The sequence below is a fragment of the Glarea lozoyensis genome (genome assembly GCF_000409485.1).
Source record: "Glarea lozoyensis ATCC 20868 chromosome Unknown GLAREA3, whole genome shotgun sequence".
NCBI lineage: Eukaryota > Fungi > Ascomycota > Leotiomycetes > Helotiales > Helotiaceae > Glarea > Glarea lozoyensis.
The window spans coordinates 2,506,422-2,527,365 of NW_007360998.1; the positions used below are offsets into that span (position 1 = coordinate 2,506,422).

At 46.9% G+C, this 20,944-nt stretch overlaps 8 protein-coding genes across 8 annotated transcripts; 4 read left to right on the forward strand and 4 right to left on the reverse strand.

The window, feature by feature from the left end:
- Positions 1-1,230: 1,230 nt before the first annotated feature.
- On the reverse strand, positions 1,231-2,142 carry GLAREA_00819 (uncharacterized protein; the record flags this gene model as incomplete). The annotated part of the gene is made up of 1 exon (XM_008085577.1): positions 1,231-2,142. The coding sequence occupies one exon, from the start codon at positions 2,140-2,142 to the stop codon at positions 1,231-1,233; it is 912 nt and encodes a 303-aa protein (XP_008083768.1).
- Positions 2,143-3,569: 1,427 nt separating this feature from the next.
- On the reverse strand, positions 3,570-7,043 carry GLAREA_00820 (mediator complex subunit MED14; the record flags this gene model as incomplete). Its single annotated transcript, XM_008085578.1, has 3 exons — positions 3,570-5,028; positions 5,082-6,271; positions 6,318-7,043. 3 exons carry the CDS (start codon positions 7,041-7,043, stop codon positions 3,570-3,572), a joined length of 3,375 nt encoding a protein of 1,124 aa, XP_008083769.1.
- Positions 7,044-8,541: 1,498 nt separating this feature from the next.
- On the forward strand, positions 8,542-10,699 carry GLAREA_00821 (MFS general substrate transporter; the record flags this gene model as incomplete). Its single annotated transcript, XM_008085579.1, has 2 exons — positions 8,542-8,827; positions 9,009-10,699. 2 exons carry the CDS (start codon positions 8,542-8,544, stop codon positions 10,697-10,699), a joined length of 1,977 nt encoding a protein of 658 aa, XP_008083770.1.
- A 275-nt stretch (positions 10,700-10,974) lies between these two features.
- GLAREA_00822 (uncharacterized protein) lies at positions 10,975-11,415 on the reverse strand (the record flags this gene model as incomplete). The annotated part of the gene is made up of 1 exon (XM_008085580.1): positions 10,975-11,415. The coding sequence occupies one exon, from the start codon at positions 11,413-11,415 to the stop codon at positions 10,975-10,977; it is 441 nt and encodes a 146-aa protein (XP_008083771.1).
- Positions 11,416-11,941: 526 nt separating this feature from the next.
- Positions 11,942-13,966, forward strand: GLAREA_00823 (uncharacterized protein; the record flags this gene model as incomplete). Its single annotated transcript, XM_008085581.1, has 5 exons — positions 11,942-12,784; positions 12,835-12,887; positions 12,943-13,159; positions 13,213-13,257; positions 13,319-13,966. The coding sequence occupies 5 exons, from the start codon at positions 11,942-11,944 to the stop codon at positions 13,964-13,966; spliced, it is 1,806 nt and encodes a 601-aa protein (XP_008083772.1).
- Positions 13,967-14,535: 569 nt separating this feature from the next.
- GLAREA_00824 (uncharacterized protein) lies at positions 14,536-16,208 on the reverse strand (the record flags this gene model as incomplete). The annotated part of the gene is made up of 2 exons (XM_008085582.1): positions 14,536-15,596; positions 15,650-16,208. The coding sequence occupies 2 exons, from the start codon at positions 16,206-16,208 to the stop codon at positions 14,536-14,538; spliced, it is 1,620 nt and encodes a 539-aa protein (XP_008083773.1).
- Positions 16,209-16,564: 356 nt separating this feature from the next.
- GLAREA_00825 (uncharacterized protein) lies at positions 16,565-17,973 on the forward strand (the record flags this gene model as incomplete). Its single annotated transcript, XM_008085583.1, has 3 exons — positions 16,565-16,603; positions 16,663-16,722; positions 16,768-17,973. 3 exons carry the CDS (start codon positions 16,565-16,567, stop codon positions 17,971-17,973), a joined length of 1,305 nt encoding a protein of 434 aa, XP_008083774.1.
- Positions 17,974-18,382: 409 nt separating this feature from the next.
- Positions 18,383-20,355, forward strand: GLAREA_00826 (MFS general substrate transporter; the record flags this gene model as incomplete). The annotated part of the gene is made up of 5 exons (XM_008085584.1): positions 18,383-18,615; positions 18,680-18,705; positions 18,754-19,137; positions 19,187-19,485; positions 19,537-20,355. 5 exons carry the CDS (start codon positions 18,383-18,385, stop codon positions 20,353-20,355), a joined length of 1,761 nt encoding a protein of 586 aa, XP_008083775.1.
- Positions 20,356-20,944: the final 589 nt, after the last annotated feature.

The following is a 20,944-nucleotide window of genomic DNA, read 5'->3' on the forward strand; positions in this document are numbered from 1 at the left end:
AGGGTGATTCCAAATCAGAAAGTCCATTGGCAAGCGGCTCCTCTGGACTTGGTCATGATGTCTGCGTTAGCATCTAAAGAGCGAACGGGCGAGCAATGGCGGGCTCTGGTTGAAGCTGCGGGTCTTCAAATTCTGGAAACATATCAGTATGCTAGTCCACTGTACTATTCCATCATCATGATTGAGCCAAAATAAGGAGGAAAGGAATATTCCAGAAGTGTGGACTTTCGTACAGTCTTCTCAAGGTTTTTGCTATTGGAGTTTGGGCTATATCTCAAAGGGTGGTATGGTTCGTATTTCAATTGAATCAAGAGGAAACTCAGAATATTTTGTGTTGTCCTAATATAAGTGCATGCGAATCTTGTGTTGCTCATTACTACTGCTGACTTCAAATTTTTGATGACTGAGAACCAACGCCAATGAGAGCTAATTTAAGCGTGTTACACTTCTTTAAGCCACTTCATGCTGTGTAGCTTACTGATATAGGAGAGGAATATAGAACAGATCATACATCGAGTGGCTTTTTCCTATGTTAGGTCGTCTTTAATTTTATTGTATTGTAGGCCAGAGCCTGGCATTATAGCACTTTTCACCATCTCGGGACCAAGTCCACTCGAAGAGTTTCATTCCACCCCTCCTTGAATGATGCCAATCTTTTAACAACGACACACTAGAACTTTCAGCCTTCGAGATTGTCAAAATTGTATTCGCCACTCATCACCTTCGCAACTGCACAGCAAACTTTTGTTGCACGTCGCATCCTAAGCTAGTTAGTCTATGAAATGTTTCTAGCACCCAACCATATTCAGTTTGTTGCACGTCGTATCCTAAACTAGTGCTAGTAAATAGCCAGTCCTAAGCTAGAGGCCCACAACGATATCTAGCATCCGACGATATCCAACTTGTTGCACATCTTGATTTGTTTCCTAGGCCAACTATTCCCGCTACTCTCTAACACACTGACTGATACCCTGTCAGACATAATCTTACAATCACGTTTTTGTTTGAGATTTTTTACTGGGCAAAATAATTTCATAAAGCACGCATTGCCCAGCAGCTCATAGACTCCTCGAAATTGGTGAACCTTGATAAACCAAACGGAGTGCACAGAGTAATGATGTTGTGAAAAATTCTCAACGAGTGTGTTACTCATTGAGAACTTCTTTCGAAAAACGTGTCGTTACCATACGGTCGGATGTATGGTTCTACTGCAGCTGCAATTATTAGCTCTTATACCGGATGTCCATAAGGTAAGAGCTGAATGGAGTCAATGTGTTGATCAGTGAACAGACAGGTATTGGGAGAGAAGGCTGGCTTGGTATCCATGTATTCCAGACGTTGAAAAGCCTCTGCAGCCCCTATGCCAACTCCAGGTACTTCGGTTTTCCTCGTCAATTTCACCACCCACCTCCGAATACTATCAGCTATAGAAGTCTCGAGTTTGTCGTCCTCAACTTGCCAATACACTGCTAGTCGTGCAATTTCAATCAAGTCCGAGATTTGTTTCGAGTCTCGAAGTTGTCTTTCCCTAGTCTTTCCGTCGGAGTCCAATGGCAATTGGGCTCCTTCTCCTAATGATGTAGCGGATGTCGACCCAGTCCACCAGGACCGTAAGAAATTCTTCGTAATGCCCCAATTGTCTTCTCGAACTATCAGCTCTCCTCGAATAAGCCACAGTAGCAGCGCTTCAACGCTTCTTTGAGACAGAACGCCTGGGATGATTGCCAATTCTTTCGGCTCATCATTGCTACCTTCCCGGAATCTATCAGGCTTCAACATCGCAGCAAAGTACTTACTTCTACTTTCAAGTAATTCTCGAGAAACTGTGAATTCGTTTGGAATCCTTTTGTTATGGCCGATCTTTGCATTATTCTTCTTGCGTTGACCTGACTTGTTATTTCCAGAAGTAAGCTCAGTGCCGGTTTGTGTCTTCTCCTCTTCGTACGCAAGGTCATCGGAAGTCTCTCCGACTACCCGAAGAATAATCTGAGGCTGGAGGATTGAATCCTCTGTTGAGGAATTGGATGAAAGGGAGATATTATTGGTTTGAACTGTGAGGTCTGGAATCTGACGACCGTCTTTCAATGAAGTTCCCACAAATTTTTGCGTTTTGGATGGTCTGTTGTATAGAGAGTGCAGCATTTTGTTTGTGAATTAGACTTCGTGAGACTCGAAAGTCTTTAAGACCATAAGTGGAAAATTATATAAGCTCACGAAGAACAACAGAAATGTACCAGAAAACAATCCTTTTGTTTTATCTTTCTTTCAAGATTTGCCAAATAGCTGTTTAAAGAAGGTCGTGAAAAGTGAATGTTCTGTTCTTGAATGCTCCAAATGCCTTTGACATATCCCAAAGTCCTATAATCAAGGACCACACAGCTCCCCAGAATCCAGATAAGAAAACGTAGTAGTCTGTGGACAGCAACCTAGAAACAACATGTAATAGGTTAGTGGAGGACTTGTCTAGACATATTGTAGGCGGCTGCTTCGACGAAAAGAACATAAGGAAACAACGCCGTGATCAATACACAGCATTCCGAATTCAACGAAGAATGCACCAATGTCGTAACACAAAGTCAAACAAAAAGCGATCTAATATTATTATTGGACCCTATGTGTCTGTTTACTTACTGGCTTCCTTTTTACACCAAAACTCACCACGAACGCTTAAATATAATTAGACCTTCTGAATTATAATAAAAAGAGGAAATTAACTTAATCGAATCGGTAGCTCAGAAGATATATAGATTTGTAACTATGAGAAATGACTGTTTTTGGTGGGGTTTTCGGAAACGGCTCAAAATTTACCGTTTAGTCCTGTGACAGTAATAGGATAAATATGCTTGTCGAGACAAGAAGACCTAAAAAGCAGATACCAATTTTGGATAACATGTATGATGATAGTCACACTTTTAATAAACCTGGGCGAAGTCTTGCCGTAACAGAAACTGCACTGTTTCTAGCGAACCGTGTCTTACGAGGCTATCTTTGATCAATCACTTACAATCGAATTGTATAGATACCCTCTGTATTCTGCTATTCTCCCCAATAACATGGCATGTCATTCCTGAGTGGTAGGAAAAGGGACCAGACAAGTAACCTCAAGCATGTAACATTACGACTTTTACAATACCACACATTTCAGCATGAACATCAATCAAAATTTCGGTGGTAAACCATCGATTCATTAGATACCTAAGCTAGCTAGCCAGGTAACCCCCCCACCATCCCCACCTATTCCAGATATACACTTCGGGATCACCGCCACCTCTTCATCCCATCAATTGAGCCACTCATCCATTCAATTCGTATCAACACCGGCCGTACTAACGGAGTTCTCTTTATCCCTTTTAAAAAAAGACCGGATATATAGGTCCATACCATGAACGCCTTGCAAAGTCGATTAGACCAAGTAAAATAAAATAAAAAAGCAGCCGTGGAGTAATGGAAAAAAGCCAAAAGCACAAGTATAATCGTATCCATCAGTCACCCCACCCACCCAAGAAAAGCGCCATGTAAATGCTTAGTTTGTGCCCGCCGTGTCCCGAAAATGCTTTTACCCAAATTCCCTAATCGATCTCTACTACCTCTCGACGTGACTGGTTGTTTCTTCCCTGGCTTTGCTGGCTCGGGTTCGGTGTCACTGTTTGGTGCTGCCTCAGTTGTTGACCTTGTGGTCGAGATTTCTGTGTGGCTGACGGCGAAAGACTGGCAGGTTTTTGCGAGAGGACAAAATTGCGCAAAGCATCATCAATTTTCCCGAGAATTTCCTCCGCACCATGAGGCTGAGCCACACTACTTACTCGCATGCCTTGGAATCCTGTACCGCTAAGGTTCCAGACAGGCTTTAATACCGCCTCGATGTCGTCGCCTAAAGGATCTTGCTGATCTGATCTTCGAATATCCCACCACGGCACGCCGGCACGATGTCGTAATTTGATTTCGAAAGTGACCTTTCGAAGGTTGGTGGATATGTTAGAGTCGCTCGAGGCGGAAAGGATATTGTAACGGATCTCATACCAATCCGTTGCCCGGACCAAGACAAATACCTCGCCCTTGGTTTTCGACACGGTTGCCCAGGCCATCTCAATAGTATCCAGCCCGGCGAGCAGAGGAAGTGTGACAGGAAGCAGGGTCGCGACACCTCCCAGTCCTTCCTTGCCATTCAGAATGCTCCTCAATAAATCTGCGATCATGAGATGAGGGTTTCCCTTCTCTAAGATTAGTGACATAGAATTGGCCGAGCCGCTGAAGTCTATCATAGCAGTGTACTGCTTCGAAGGGGTATCCTCGTCCATCTTATCCAAATCTTGCGCTGCTCTCGAGGTACCATAAGTGAACGTAATCTTCCCAAGGGATATTTGTTCACATTTTAGCGACGCCGAATGCTCTTGGAGCACCTTGACAAACTCTACCAATCGGAACACGCGGATGGTACGTTCCACTAGAGTCGGAATGACTGAGTCCCCAATCTTGCTGCGTAGGCGTAGAGCAAGCATGCCGGTATTTGAATCAAATGCGATGTCTTGATCGATGTTTTCCTTCATTGTTTTAAGTGTATCAGGAACCGGAATATTGATTCGCGCCTCAGTGATCATGACCACATTGTTTTCCGGGGAATTTGGCTGGCCAGATGCCTCGGCACCATGCCGTGGTGTACCGTCAAGCTTGGCTGAGCGACACGACTCAAGGCCCTGAAAAGAGAGCTTGACCAAGTCTCTGGTAGTCTTGTTTTTCCAGTCCACGAGATTTGATATCCTGGCAAATATTGCAGGGAGTTGCATGGGACTCCGAACATTTCTGCTTTCGTGTAGCATATGCTGCACACGTCGTTCGTATAGAGCTTTGAGATTCGCGTGGTGGGACATTAGAGCTGCTGTAAAGACATGTAGAGTCGTCAAGAATTTATAGGTCGGTAGCGGCGAGCGATTTTTGATTGGGACCGCGATGAAACTAATAATCTTCACGACCATTTTCTTCTCGATCTTTCTCGGACCATGGGAGATAACCTGAGGCGTTGGCTCGGTGCTATAATGCAATCAGTATTTGAATCCAACCACAGACTGTTGCTAAAGACTTACGTTTCGATTAACCACCAGCTCTCCCCAGTAGAGCCCATTGATACCGCAAGATGCCAATTTTTGGTCCAGCCGCTTCTCTTGAACCAGAGAACTTGCGCAGTCCCTTCAGGCACAAGAGCCTTCAGGTCCTCCCTACCTAGACCAGGATTTGGAAGTCTATGCCATCCTGCAGTCACGCTACGAGAACTGATATACTCTGCAATTGCGTCATAGCGAAGCTCGTCAATGCGAGCATGCAGGAATTTGTCCGCATCTGGAATGTCTTGGTTGAATTTGAACTCGTGCAGCCCAGTAAGTCGTGATGCAGGACCAACGATACAGCGCCCAGTAATAGGTTCGATTTTGATAAATACTTGTCGTTCGCTCGTTAGCTGCACAGTTAGCTTGGACTCTGATGGCTGTTCGTTATCGAGGTAAACTGCTACTCTGGCCCCGCCCTTAGCATATATTGGCTTCTTGAGCAACTGGTCGTACGTCGCTTCCAAGATAAGGCGGATGTGCTGCGCAATCACTGTCTTTAGAAGTGACTCTGCTGATACCGTAGCGGTCTGGAATGGAATATCTACATCCTTCATTTCCTTGCCTTCTCGGAACCACCGAAGAAATAAGCGAGGGGTGTCTTTTGGATGAGGAACACCGGTCTTCCGCTTCCCGCTGTGAACTCCGAGAATGATCCAGCTTTTGGGTCCTTTTTGGCCGTATCTGTTCAACCAGTACTGAATTGACAAAGCTCTGTTCAAAGGTTCAACTGCCAGTGTTTCTACCCAGGTACCTCTCGATAGGGCGACTGCTTGTCTTCTGAACTCGCTAATCTGATGACTGAGTACCAGTCCATGTAGATATTTGTAACATCCGGTTAGACCTTCTTCCGCCAGGGCCTTGTTGACCTGCTGCTCAATATGAGAGCGTAAGTGCGGCGCGAGATCAGAAACGGATGGAGAGAAAAGGAATTTGAAGTCAATGAACCAGAATTGACTTTCCGGGTCCTCATCTGCAACTGTGAGATCTACTTCAAACTCCCCCTTCACTTTGAAAGTTACCCGTCCGTTTTGAATCGTATAGTCCTTGAAATGATACGGTATCTTATGGTGCTCGTCAAGATTTAAGCGGATGGAGAGAATTGTGTTGAGATTCTCGAGAGATTTTAGAATTTCCGTTGGCGTCAAAGGAGGTGGCTGAATGTATCCGAGCTGAAAGTGTAAGCAAAGCATCAAGTATTCACATCAACATACTTACATCTGGCATCCAAGACACCTTTCCAGTAGTCAAAACTTCCAGCGCGGTTTTCAGGTCTGGGTTCGGTATTCGCGCTTGCCCCAACGACTTTTTCAGCTCAAACAACTCGTGTATTGCAAGCTCGTAATAGAATTTTTCCTTGTCCAGGTGAGCTTTCAAATCGATCAGTTTTGCCACATCCGCGCTCCGTCTACTCCAATTGGTAATAACCAGGGCCTTGAGCAATTCCGTATGCGCATCCTGCGCAAATTTCAGAAGCCTTGCTTTTTTGTCAACATTTTCCTTGCCATTATCTTCCCCAGGAGTTAGATGCGACACAGCGCCATTCGCTACTGAAGGCGGGATTGGCATTTGCGCCAGATCTAGAATCGTTCGTTCCAAGTCATTATGCGTTTTCTGCGCCACTCTCGAGAGCAATTTGTTCAAAGAAAGAAGATGGCCTTCCACAATATGGGTGATTTCTGGCGGAAGCTCGTCCATACGCGCCTTTATGTCACCTGGAATCAAGTCTTGCTTCTCGTCGCCATTCCGTGAGCGGGACATGAAGCCGCCATTAACTCCATGTGGTGCGGTTGGGCTCACTGGTGTCACATTTTGCTGAGGTTCTGCTCGACCCTTTCCCTTCTCCGTTGACTTTTCAGAGGTGTGGTTGGCTCCGTTGACACCATTCGGCCGTTGATCTCTGTCGTGGTTCGTATGCAGCCCATTTCTGCTCCCGTTCTCCATTATGACGCCAGGCATGCTCCCTCCCTCTCGCTGACCACCCAACCTCTCCGCCCCCTTTTCCTCCCCAGCTGCCCCCTCTCCTACCTTCCGTCGCTCTGTAGACTCTATCTTGGCTGATGGCGCAACGATCAAAGTTGAGGAGTGTATGGGAGGCCGCGTAGAAGCCAAGTCGCATGCGCTACCTGCCGTGGCCAGAGAACATCGGCGCGAAACAGCTCACTAGCCGCAGCGCGGAAGAGTTGCTTGAATTTGTGCTCTGATGGACGAGGGAGACAGCGCGGTTTGATCTAGGGCGATTGAGAATGTAGAACGCGACCTTGCATCAAAGAAATGGCTGGTAACGTCACGGGCGGAAGCGTAGAAGGTACGGTGTCGGGAAGTAATTAGGAAGCCGAAAGAACCGGGTGAGGATTGAATTGTACAGCGTTGATCGTACAAAGCGCCGACGAGTATGTTGGTGGAAGGCAGGTGCCGGGCTAGATTGTTTGTGACGATGTCGTGGTTCTACCTGCTGCTGCTGCTTCAAAGGACGGCGAACGGCGTTGGCGCTGGATTCTCCATTCAAGGCGGGTTCACGTGACGGTCGGCTCCGCTCCGGCGGGTTGATTCACCGTATGTACCAATCGCAGCCGGGGGTTGATGCGGGCCAGGGACAGCAACAGACAGAGCAGAGCGAGAGGATATCACATCTGCCAACTAATATGAATAAGAAGCAATTTGATAGAGCCATGCGACAAAAGGAATTTCCTCGACATTTTCATCAACTAAGTAGGGTCTTCCTCGGCTAGTTTCCCAATCTCCAAGTCTCCCAGTCTCTTGCGTTCTAGTCTCTTGATACCTTCACGTCGCCATGCAGCAGCACAAGCAGCTCTGCTGTACTAACCAGGACACTACTTTATCTATCCTTTCCCCGGAATGCTCGTCCTTCCCTTCCCTTTTCACCGCATTTGTCGGAAAGTAACAAACGAACTTATATCTTCGATGTCTCGTCTGGTAAGTTGTCTCATTCGAAGCGCGCCTTGTCCACTTCCTGGTGGTATCGTGACCCCGGTTCAACACTCTTTGCGGAGACTGACCCATTTGCTATCAAAGCCGGTACTCGTATCTGCTTCTTTGCTCCTCCTTTGCTCTGCTACTCTTTCTACTCTCTCTACTTACTACCTACTCTTACTCCTTGTGTTCTGCACCTTTCAACACATTCTCCCTCCGACTGCACCAGACTGCGGATCTCCTCGCCTGCCAATCTCGCCCGCACCCTCTCTCCTCGTCCTACGATTGCAAAAACGTGCCAACCTATGCGCGCTCACAGCCGTCAGCCAAGAATGTTGCAGTCGCGAAGTTCTTACTCCTGAGCGGTTGAATCCAGTCGGGTAACACGCTCCCACGCTTGCTTGCTGCGCCAGCTTTTTGTATGGTCAAAACCGTGCCAGAGCACAGGCACAGACAGGACTGGTGAACCGCCGGTACAGGCAGGCATTGGTACTTCGTTGGTGATATCATGGTTCCTCGCGTCGAACCACGTTTAATTCCACCTCCAACTCCACGCGCGCAGTCCTCCAATAGCACAAAACATTCGACGAGGTCATATTCTTCTTCCTTCGAGGCCGATGACGAGCGATCCAGCACCGCAGACCACGAGAGTATGGGGCCCGAATCAGGCGCCGGTTATCGAGATGAACCGTCTCAGTATGAGGGTGAGGATACACGCTTGACGAGCCGGAAAGAGTTGTCAGGATGGTACGCATATGCTTTTGCGGCCGAAGTATTCGTGATATGTGGAATGGGTAAGTCTAGGCTCTTCTCTTCGAGGTATCGCTGTGGTAGTCACTCTTAGTGTGAACGGGTCTTAGCATTTGGGCTGGTCTGTCGACCTATTGCATTGCTTTTATTTCGAACCTTTCGAATAGCCTGCCAAATGATATCTATAGTCATTTGTGACATCTACTGACAATGGTTGATTTATAGGATCATTTATTCCTATTACTCTCGAACAACTTGCCAGTGAGAATGGTGTCCTCTTGAAGGATCGTAAAACACCATGTTCAGCTGCCAACCGCGCCCCTGGACTACCAGGAGCATCAAAAGACGATGGTCCTTGTATAGTGAACGTGGGGGGTTGGATCGAGATAAACACTGCTAGCTTTGCAATGTACACTTTCTCACTGAGTGTTCTTTTCCAGGCAATCTTGGTGGTATCCATAAGCTGCGCTGCAGACCATGGTAACTACAGAAAGCGGCTGCTTTTATTCTTTGCATTCTCTGGTGCTGTGGCAACGATGCTCTTTCTGGCAGTGGTTCCCAAAATATATCTTTTCGGGGCGCTGCTAGCAATGATTTCGAATACGTGTTTCGGGGCGAGTTTTGTTTTGCTGAACTCATTTCTCCCGCTACTGGTCCGACATCACCCAAGGACGCAATACCTCTCCCCGGAAGCTACACCGGACTTGAGATCGACACATATCGGACAACAGCCTCCTGAAGATTCTCTCTCGAGATCTGATGATAGTCTCTCCATAAATTCTAACGCAGCGCTTCTAGACGTACCAGATGCGATAAGTCCGAAGCCACCGGCGGAAAGCCTGACTTCCGTTGAATTACAGCTAGCTACAGAGATCTCTTCAAAGGGCATCGGGATTGGATACAGCGCAGGATTATTTTTACAATGCATGTGCATTCTGGTCGTTTTCGCCATGGGTAGTTCGACCCTCTCATTACGCGTCGCGCTCTTCCTCGTAGGAGCATGGTGGTTCGTGTTTACCTTTCCAGCTGCGATGTGGTTAAGACCTAGACCGGGACCTCCGTTGAGATCTATGAACCCAAACGACCCGAGTTCTACACGCTCATGGTTTGCGTACTTCACCTATGCGTGGAGCTCTCTATGGCGGACCGTGAAACTGGCTCGTCGTCTGAAAGATATTGTGTTGTTCTTAGCCGCTTGGTTTTTGTTATCGGATGCGATTGCTACAGTTTCGGGCACAGCAGTACTATACGCTAAGACTACCCTACAGATGAAAGCTCCAGCTCTCGGCCTTATCAATGTCATTGCGACGACCGCAGGTGTAATTGGTGCATTCTCGTGGGCTGCTATATCACGAGGGCTTAAGCTAAAACCCCATCAAACGATTATGGCGTGCATCTTCCTATTTGAAATAATCCCGCTCTATGGTTTATTAAGCTATATCCCTTTCGTCAAGAGATGGGGAGTCATAGGTCTCCAACAGCCATGGGAGATGTATCCCTTAGGCTTCGTCTACGGGTTTGTTCTCGGTGGGCTAAGCAGTTATTGTCGTGCTTTATTCGGTGAACTCATCCCCCCAGGATCAGAAGCCGCATTTTACGCCTTATATGCCATTACCGACAAAGGATCTAGTATCTTCGGTCCCGCAATTGTCGGAATCATAGTGGACCGTACAGGCAGCATTCGCCCAGCCTTTTGGTTCTTAGCTGTACTCGTGGGTCTGCCCGCGCCTATACTATACTTTGTCGACGTAGACCGTGGCAAAGAGGAGGGCACTAAACTCGCCGAAGTTCTTGAAGGACGAAGACGCGAAGAGAGTGGGCTATCCACTCCGCATCAGGATGAAGACGACCGTGAAGATCGTGCATTGTTAGCAAGTGATGATGAGGAGGATGAAGAGCGGAGACATCAGGATTGAGGCGGAGTGTCGAATTATCATTCATTTAAGCGAAGGCGTCGATGGCATGGTCATCTCTGGCGTTCTTTGGTTTTTATCATGCATATACTTTTCTTGTCTATGGCATCTGGGGCATTTCCACTTTGGTTTTTGAAGGGTTGGATGTTATGGCTTGTTTAGAGGTTAGGATTATAGTGAATTTGAGATAACATATTTTGATCACCACACCCCCTCTCTTGAAGGGGCCGAAAATATGAATGCTACTGCTGATCATGATAGTAAGTCTTTTTTATATGTTACATTTGGTACTGATCTTTCACCACCTTCCATATGGCGGCTGGGGTATCATATTGTAGTAGTGTGCCGCGAATCGACGGATCTGTCCAGTAGATAATTAACATCATGGCTAGACGTGCTCTCCGTTCATTGTCTTCATACTCGTCAAGATCAAGACGGTATTCGGCGATTCTTGCGCTTTGATCCGAAGGTGTCTGCTGGTCCGAAGGTTTCTCTACCGCTGGTTCCTTCGATTTCAATCTGTCGCTGGTTCGTACAGTTGACTCAAAGTAATCACTTCGATTTGGTTTTGCCAGGATTTCCTCCTCTCCGGCGATAATTGACCATACTCCTTTACATTGGGCAATAAGTTTAAAATCACTACTCCATCTGAGGTAGTTCGATTGACCGGCAAGTCTTTCCAAATCCATAAACTCGTCGGGGGTGCCGTGATCATTCATATTATTGTTCTTTTCCAAAAGGGGTTTCAGACAAAAAACGCTCATAACCATTTGAAATATAAGGGTAGATAACATACAATGTGGAAAGGTAGGAAAAAACCTTCAAGCTCTAGGGCATCTAATAGACTGTGAATCATAGCCTATAAATTATACTTAGGTATCTACAATTTATTTACTTCTAGCCCCTATTCATTCACTCCTAGAATATACAAGAATCTCTCATATTACATCGAAAATCGTCGTCAGATATGTCTTCGTACATAACCCTCAACGAGTGCAAGTCACCTTGTGGACTTCGCACTCCAACAATTATCTGGCCCGTCGACCGAGACTAAGCGAGTACGTCTAGATACATTGACAACGAAAGTGAATGTCAATTGCATCACACAGTAGGCACCAGTTCTTAAAACGCGTCGAAAATGTCGACCCCTCGATCTTCATCATCCATCCGTTACCACCGCCCTCTAGACCTCAAGCGCTGCGCTTTCCGACCTACAGCCATTCGGTTTTCAACCCATCTCTCAACATGGCAGAACCAATTGACAATACCGAGTCGACATCTTCAGCACATCTGATCTTGTCACATCAAATTGATCAACCCCCGACGATCTCTGCTGAGTCTCTCGATATTTCAGAGCCTTCTGAACAGCCGGAAGCAACCACTCCAGCCCCTCTCAACATGTCAGAAGCGATGGACATTGAACTTACTTCTTCCACATCTCTCGATATTGCAAACCCAATTGACAACCCCCAGACCTGTTCAGCACCCTCTAACGTCTCAGAATCGGTCGACGACTCTGAACAAGTCACCTCAGCGCTTCCAAACATCTCAGAACTAAGTGATAATGCGGAAGGAACCTCCCCGGCCCCTCTCACCCTCGTCGGATCTACCGACGACACTGAAGCATCACCTGCTTCTCTTGACGCCTCAGAGGCAATTGAGAATCCCGAAGCAACCTCCTCAGCTCCTCACAACGCATCAGAACAAACTGACAATCCAGAAACAACAGCTTCAAACGCACCTACCATACCTCCAACAGACCACATCGCTGAGCCTGACAATACAATCCTTCAAGAGACCCTTCGCGTCATCCAATCCATCGAAGTTCCTCCAGTCCAAGCAACCAACCCAGAGACTGAAGATACTTCCACCCAGACAACATCACCTGGCTCCCTGTCCTTAAATGCCACCCAATCGGAAGTGCTCTCCGCAATAGAAGCTAGATCGAGCTCTACAACGCGCCTGTCAAGACGGCGTGCTTACGGATCAGCACCTCCTGTTCCAGATCCAAAATGGCATTACAATGTCGCGAGAATGGTGGCGTTGCTTTCTGTACACGATGATGGCTGGGAGCCTTTTGAAGCTATTGTATGTTGTGAACCCCAAATCTCCCAATGATAACTTGCTAACGAGACTAGGAGCGGCTCCTACTCCAGCTTTATCCTCATGGACATCAAACCCTCGATGGCCTGTAAGAGTATTCTACGCGTTCGTAGCACATGAACTGACAATCTTGCCAAATATAGTGCGGACGATAAAGAGAGAGTGCGTGAGTTCGGCCAAGACTATCATGATGTTATCGAGTGTTGGAAGTATTTCCTGCAAGAATACGAAACAAAGGTTGTGGATGCCCGCCATGGCCTCATAGCGTCCTACATTCTTCGTCTAGCCACTAGTTTTTGTAAGGAGAATGGGGTCAGGGGCTTGATTTGTGACGAGGAGATGAGAGAGTTGCAACGTGAGGTTAGTTTCGAAACTTAAGGAGGAGGAAGTAAGAAGAGTGCTAACGGTCGTAGGTTAGGAAGGCATTCACGAAGCTGGATGAGGAATGTGTTCACCAGGTAAAGCGCTAAGTATTCTTGATATTATGTCAATCGTTTGAAACTAACGAATTGGTTTCAGTACCAAAAGCGTGCCTTCACTCACATGCGCGAAGTTATAGACGCATCGCCATTCAGTGTCATTAGCTTCACTGTCTGCGAACTCACCGACACGACGTACAGCCGGCGGATCACGTACCCAAATGAAGATGCGTATACAAGAAATAGCCTTTGGACTCCGTCCACTCGCTCACGCCGTCAACCTCCAACCGCGCAGATTGCTGACCGTGAGGGCTATTCCGATGATGATATGGATGATATTCTTGCAGGTGCGCAGACCGTTGTCGAGGAGGAGGAGAACGTGCCAGTTTGTTCTGATGATGATGATGACAATGACCGAGATTTTGAAGTTGGTTCTTTACAGAGAGAAATTAGTGCCATACGGGCAACGATGGCTTCCTTACCAGCATCAACAACAACAGATTCCAATGAGACTAGAGAGTCAGAGAGTATGGCTCTTGGTGACCGGACCAGCGCTGAGCCGATAATTCAAAGTATTCGGGTGGGCGTCGAGGAGCGGCTGCATCGGATATTGAGAGATTTGGAGGAGCTGAGGAGAAGCACCGGTCTGATGGAGAGTAGAGTCGAGGAGCTGACTAGAAGAAACCATGGGCTGGAGAGGCGAGTTCCAGAGTTACATGAGTGGTTGTCGAGTCGCTACCCGCATTAGGGTTGAACTATCACCGTAGGAAATCACACGCAGTACTACACATTTAGTGACCGCGATTAATTTGAGGACCGGATCGATAGTTGATGATAACTACCCTTCATCAACTGCCGAGTATCGATTATTTTGCCTACCAACAGCTGATGATAATCAGATAGCGGCTTGCTTTGCGAGTTGGGACGATGGAGCTTGCGAGTTTATGGAAGTTGTACAATAGACTTCATTCTAGATGTTGAGATCGATTGGATGAAAAGAGTTTAGATTTATGAAATCAGTTCTAGTAGATTTCTTGCAGACTGTCATGGAGTGATATTAAGATCCCACACTCACAGGCGATCTATTATGTTGTCTTCGAGCTGAAGTCTTGGTAATAGTTTCGTAACAGTGAAGCTCGCTCTTGAATTCTAGCCAAAATGTGGATATGATCCGGTCTATAAGACATAATTCTAATACGCTCGGCATTGCAGCCTAATCGCTCATGTACACCCTGCCATGCTAATCTAGCACACAGCCCTGCGCACATGCTGAAACCAACGCCATTGTGGGTATCAAAGTCCCGTAAATCTCAATCATCAATCAAAATCTTCGTCATCATCGCTACCCCGAACACGTCTCTTGACGACGTCCTTTATATCTTCATGGACCATCTCGCCCAGGCCAACACTATCATTCAGGATGTCTCTCGCCTTTTCTGTGCCAACTTTCATATCATCGGCAATTAGCAATACCGTAACTTCGGGTACAATAACTGAGTGCAGAAAGCCCGTCACGGTTCTGGCCGCTATTGTTTTATCTTTGACAGCTCTTTCCCTAAGGAGTTCGGAAAAATTCTCCATTACCTGCTGTGAAATATCACGGAGACCCCGCGCTCCATAATAACCGGGAATGAGATTTGAAGTCGTAGTAAGAAGGTTACGTTCTTTCCCAGCCTGTATCCTCTCTTCAAGCAGGGATCGAGAATGACACTCTGCGCCTTTAATCAGACCTTCGATGAATTGGTGATGTTCATCTATCCGGGAGCTCAGACGTTCCCAATTTATGACTGGGTAACCTTTCGTTTTCCATTCCTCGATAGCTGTAGTTTTCTGATGAGACTGGCAAGACTTCATCTGCATACGAGTGCTGAGACCTTTGAACTTCCGCAGATATTCATCGTCAACCATCTTCTTGCACATGGGACATCGTTTACTCTGCGAGCCAGTGATTTCATTCTCATGAGCCAGTAAAGATTGAGCATCAAGGCTGTCCTGATCAATGAAGGCACGGGCTTGAATAGCCAACTCATCTATGCCGCCAAGCATCTTGAAGGAAGACGATGATACTGAGGGGTCATCATTTGCCACATTTTTGTGCTTCTTTACTTTACTCGCGACCGAGCTTGGCGAATTCGGTGTGTTGAGTTCGTCGAAATCATCATATTCGGGCTTAACGAATCCGGAATCTTTCTTGACTGGGGTCGGGGAAAGAGAACCTGAGACTTTGAGCTGGTTCGCCTTGACTGGGGTTGCCTCTGGAGAACTAATCGGAGAAAATTTCTTAATCCCATCTTGTCTTTCTTTCTTTGGAGGGGTATCTGGGTCAGACAAAGCTTCCACAGTTTTGAAGCCTAGAACAGACGACTTCTGTGCTCCACCTATTGTAGATTAGTTTCTTGGACAGTAACGCGAAAGTACAGATTCCACAAACCTTCAGAATTGTTGGAGGACATGACATTAGTCGCACTTTTGCCTTTACCCTTTCCTTGACTAGACTGGCTCCCATATTTCGCCTGGGTTTTCACTCTTTTCTTCCTCTTCTCCCAGACACCTCCCTCAAAATCCTCCTGGCTCTTTCTCTTCGGGCTAGCTTGTCCATTATCCTGTGATGACACTGACGATTTTGGCTTTGTCTCCAATTTGCTATTGCCATTTATGGTTGGACCTTTGGGCTTGCCCCTCGAACTCGCCGGTTTTCCTACCTTTGCTTTCTTGCCAATGTTTGTGCTTGGCTGTATATTTGCACGCTGTCTGTCTGCTTCGTCGTCTGAGCTCTCTGAAGCGGGTGGTGCCAATATGTCCTCCTCAGCTTCATCTTGTTTGGACTCTTCCAAAGTGTGCAACTTGAATTCTTTTGGAGGTGGACTTGGACTGGAACTGTACTTGTATTTTTTGGGCTGACAACCTCCACTCGGGCGGTCTGAACGAGTCAGCCCCACACGCCGTGCTGTGTGGTTTTGCAAATAAAGATAATTTGACACACCAGACATCACTGTGGAATGGGAACGCGTCGAGTCGCGTCTTTCTCCAGCTGCTCCTCCGGAATGGTAAGTTATCGTAGAAGCATTGAATAGGTAACTACCGTTTGAGCCACAAAATATTGAAGTATTTATGGTGACAGGAATAACCAGAAAAGCCAAATCGAGTCTGGATCCCTTCTGCGAAAAGTCGTGGAGACTTATTCTTCACGACTCGCAAGAACAATGAGGTCGACTCGGCAGAGAATACAAGGGCGTGATGGTCAAAGCTTCCAGGATCCCTGTTGTCTGCCGCATTCGGTACCTGAAAGCATGCATGGATAAGTTCAAACCTCATTGTCCCGAGCAATCGATCATTCTCTCACATCATGGCGCTGAATAAAAAATATGCCGAGCTTCCAGATCTGGTATTGATTTTGAGTTTATCTGTTCTCAGGGAATCTCTGGCTAATTCTGTCACTATTAGGATTCTGCTCCAGACGTCTACGAAACACCAGAACTTACTGACGACAATTCTACCGCACCGGTCAGTATCTGACCTGCTTGGGAGATCCTTTCTCACATTCATTAGACAGGAAGAGCACGCTCACAGTCTACTTCATCATCATACAAAGATTTCGATAACGACGAAGATGATGTCTCTGGCACCTCTCGGACGTCTGGAGTTTTTCGGTCGCGCCTCCGCCCCGATGAAGCCCGCACACATTTCGAGCCCGCACGAATTGATGCTCGTGATGTAGATTTCTCTGATAGAGTGACCGCGAAGCGGAAATCCTACAAGGCATCCTCGAGACGACAGCGTGTCAAAGCAAACGGTACCGAGGAATATGGGGACTCGAGTGATGATGACGATGGAGAAGGACTGGAAAGGAAGCTAGCAAGATTAAGACGAGAGGTCGAAGAAGTCAAAGCCGAAGTAGGCAGGCGAGCGGTGGGAAAGGGAGCCAGTGCAACAATATCCAAAGATTTAGAACCTGATGTTGCAGCGCTCAGCAAGATTCTGGACGGTATATCCACGAACGAAGGAGGTGCTGTAAACTTTGCAAAGGACCTGGGCACTGGGATACAAGCGAACGGACCACCACAAACAGTAAAGGGCACTGGGGAACCCTCTACATACACAGTTACCTACGCGCCGACATATCAGCAAAGTCATGCCTTAGCGAAAGCCGCCGAGTTTGATGGCCGGCTAGCAATGTTAGAAAAGGCACTGGGCCTGGAGCCAATTGCTTTGAATGCCAATGGCACACCCAAAGCGATCCTACCTACACTTGACACGCTACATCGTCAAATCTCATTGATTGCAGAAACAACGCCATCTTCTCTAGATGGTATCAGCCGTCGAGTACGTTCGCTTACACAGGACGCTGACAAGTTACACGAGTCTCGGAAGGCTGCCAAAGCAGCGCAGCAATCATTAAGAGCAGGAGGCGGTGATGCCGCCTCAGACGATGATGAAGAGTCGCAAGAAACTGCAAAAATCCATGCACTTTATGGTACATTGCCAACAATTGAGAACTTAGCACCTATCTTACCCTCTTTGCTCGACCGACTAAGGTCTTTACGAGCTATTCATGCCGACGCTGCGACCGCTAGTGAAAGTCTAGATGCAATCGAAAAGAAACAGATTGGAATGGCGGAGGAGATAAGAAAATGGCGAGAAGGGCTCGAAAAGGTAGAAAGCGCTTTTGGCGAGAACGAGACTGTTATGAGCGGGAACATTAAGGTTGTTGAAGGTTGGGTTAAAGAATTGGAAGAGAAGATGGAGCAATTTTAGGCAGAAGACAGTATACTTTTTTGTATTTAAGATACCCAAGGGAGCATTGATGACTTAAGACTTAGTACTATTGTGCATAAGACGTATTATCGAAGCAATGTAAGGCTGTCGGCTGAAGATACAGGTTCTAAATAAAGACACGGCATACGTTGCTCTGGTGTTCGTGGGTCCGCTATCGCTTGCCAGCCCCTGAAGTCTCGTCACTTTGGGACGTCAACCACAGGGCTGACAGCGTAGCCGCGAGTCCAACATTCCTCCCATTTAACCCCCAAAAGCCACACACCACCACGCATAGGGAATTCATGCCACCTTTAAAGTTCTGATGTGACGCTTTAATCTGTAAGTTTTGTACCCTCATCTGTTCTCGAAATATTTAATCACGAAATGCACCTCGAAAACTAACTCCAAAATGCCAGATTCGCAATTTCGTACCCCAGGGACGCGTGGCCGTGAGGCTATCGATACGGCTGAGAAGTTCGCGGGACAGGTTGAGGTGGAGGAGGTGTTTGAAAGTACATTTGAGAAACCGCATATTCTGGGCGCGAGAAAGGAGATGGCATCATGGAGTGGACAACCTCATGTCAAGGGCTCTACGGAGACGATGCGAATGGCACTGTTGACCTTCTCGCTGGTGGGTCTACAGTGAGTATACATGAGATTCCGTGGGGCACAATCGAGCACGATAGGGAGCTAATTGGATATACAGGTTTACTTGGGGAATTGAAATGACTTGTGAGTAGAGAGGCATGTTGACAGTAGGCCAATTGCTAATTGGGACAGATTGCACACCCTATCTATTACAACTCGGACTCACGAAATCGAAAACTTCCTTGGTTTGGATCGCGGGACCGCTTTCGGGTCTGATAATGCAACCTATTGTTGGAGTAATTGCGGACAGGTCAACATCGAAATATGGTAGACGGCGGCCGGTGATGGTAATAGGATCTCTCCTAGTTGCGGCGTGTTTGATAGTGCTTGGCTGGACGAAAGAAATCGTTGGACATTTCATTGAGGAAGGGGACTTTAGAAAGACGGTTACCATCTTCGTTGCTGTTCTGGCCATATATGCGGTCGATTTTGCTATCAACGCGGTACAAGCATGCTGTCGAAGCTTGATTGTTGATACACTGCCAATTCCAAAACAACAGGCTGGAAGCTCCTGGGGTGAGAAACCCCTCGACATATGCAAAAGAACTATTCTGACCTGATACAGGAAGCCGAATGGCTGCTATGGGCCACATCATTGGATACGTAGCCGGCACCATTGACCTTGTCGCAGTCTTTGGACCCTCGTTTGGTGATACTCAATTCAAGAAGTTGACTTTGATCGCTGCTTTTGGATTGATATTCGCAGTTAGTGTTACTTCATGGGCAGTTACGGAACGAGTGCTAGTTTCAAGCAAGTCTACAGAATCAAAAGCAGGGCCTCTTCAGATGATTAGCCATATTTTCAAGACAGCTACGAACTTACCTCCAAGGATTCAGGCTATCTGTAATGTGCAAGTGTGGAGTGTAAGTTCATCTCGTGCTTTCTGTTTCTCTAACATGCTAATTCAAAACTAGTGGATTGGTTGGTTTCCGTTTCTGTTCTATTCCACAACTTGGGTAGGCGAGACATATTTCAGATACGATGCGCCTCACGATGTCAAGCAATCCAAAGACGCACTAGGAGACATTGGAAGAATCGGCAGCATGTCACTTGTAGTCTTCTCAACTGTTACCTGTATTGGAGCCTTCATCCTGCCACAACTTGTCAAATCACCCGACGAAGAAGGATTTACAGCTCGACCACCGGCAGCGATAGCAGGTATCGTCACCAAATTCAACGAGTACAAGCCCGATCTCCTCACAGCCTGGATGTGGGGTCACTGCATGTTCAGCAGTGTAATGATGATGGCACCTTTCGTGCATTCCTTTCGCGCAGCAACCTTCCTCGTCGCCCTCTGCGGTTTACCCTGGGCCCTCGCAACCTGGGCACCAAACACCTACCTCGGAATCGAAGTAAACCGACTCTCCAGCACCGCACCCTCCCACCGACGTCTCTCCTCCTCGCGAATAGAAATGACCTCCCCCAGCACGCCTTTCAAACTCGAACACGGCCTCCTCGACGACCCCGTGTCCTCCACCGGCGAACTCTCCGGTCTCTACTTCGGCATCCTGAATATCTACACCACGATCCCGCAGTTCATCGGCACGTTCATAAGTATGATTGTATTTAGTATTCTAGAACCGGGGAAGAGCCCGGAATTAGCACATGATGCGCATCCGGATGAACATCATGGGACGGATGGCCCGAATGCTATTGCCGTGTGTCTTTTTATTGGGGCGTTGAGCACAATTGGCGCGGCGTTTGCGACGAAGAGGTTGAAGGATTTGCAGTGAGTGTGTATAGATTTAGATTAAAGAGGCATTGCTGGGAGTTCTAAGCGTGTATGTTAGATGGGGTGTATTAGTAGTTGGGGTAGACGGTGTTGGATATATAGTTAGTTATTAGATTAGAAGTGTTGAATGATACCTTGTTTATTGGATTGATTGGTATAATACATTTTCTTGCTCTTCAAACAATGTTGTGTAGACGGCTCAACACTGTTATATCCTACGCCGCGACGCATCTATAAATCAAATCTTCAGGATGCCTCGATATCCTATCGTCACAATTATCTCCAGCGTTTACGATGTTCTCAGAATTCATGCTGTTCATCTAAACCAAAGACTTTATTTCTTAATACTTGGGCATTTTCTTAAGCCATAGGATAGATGATTGCGAGACCTAATTTTTGTTGATCCGTACCTAGTATACCACCCTCAGATTTTGGGTACCGACTCGTCGTTGAAATATCCCCTCTCTTTTTCTTATCATTGCGCTGTATTGTTTGGTCCTAATCTTGACGTGGTTTCGCTCTTAGTACTTAGTACTTTAATCGACTGTGCGATATTACTTAACTCTCAACCGATGAACGATCAAGAGAAT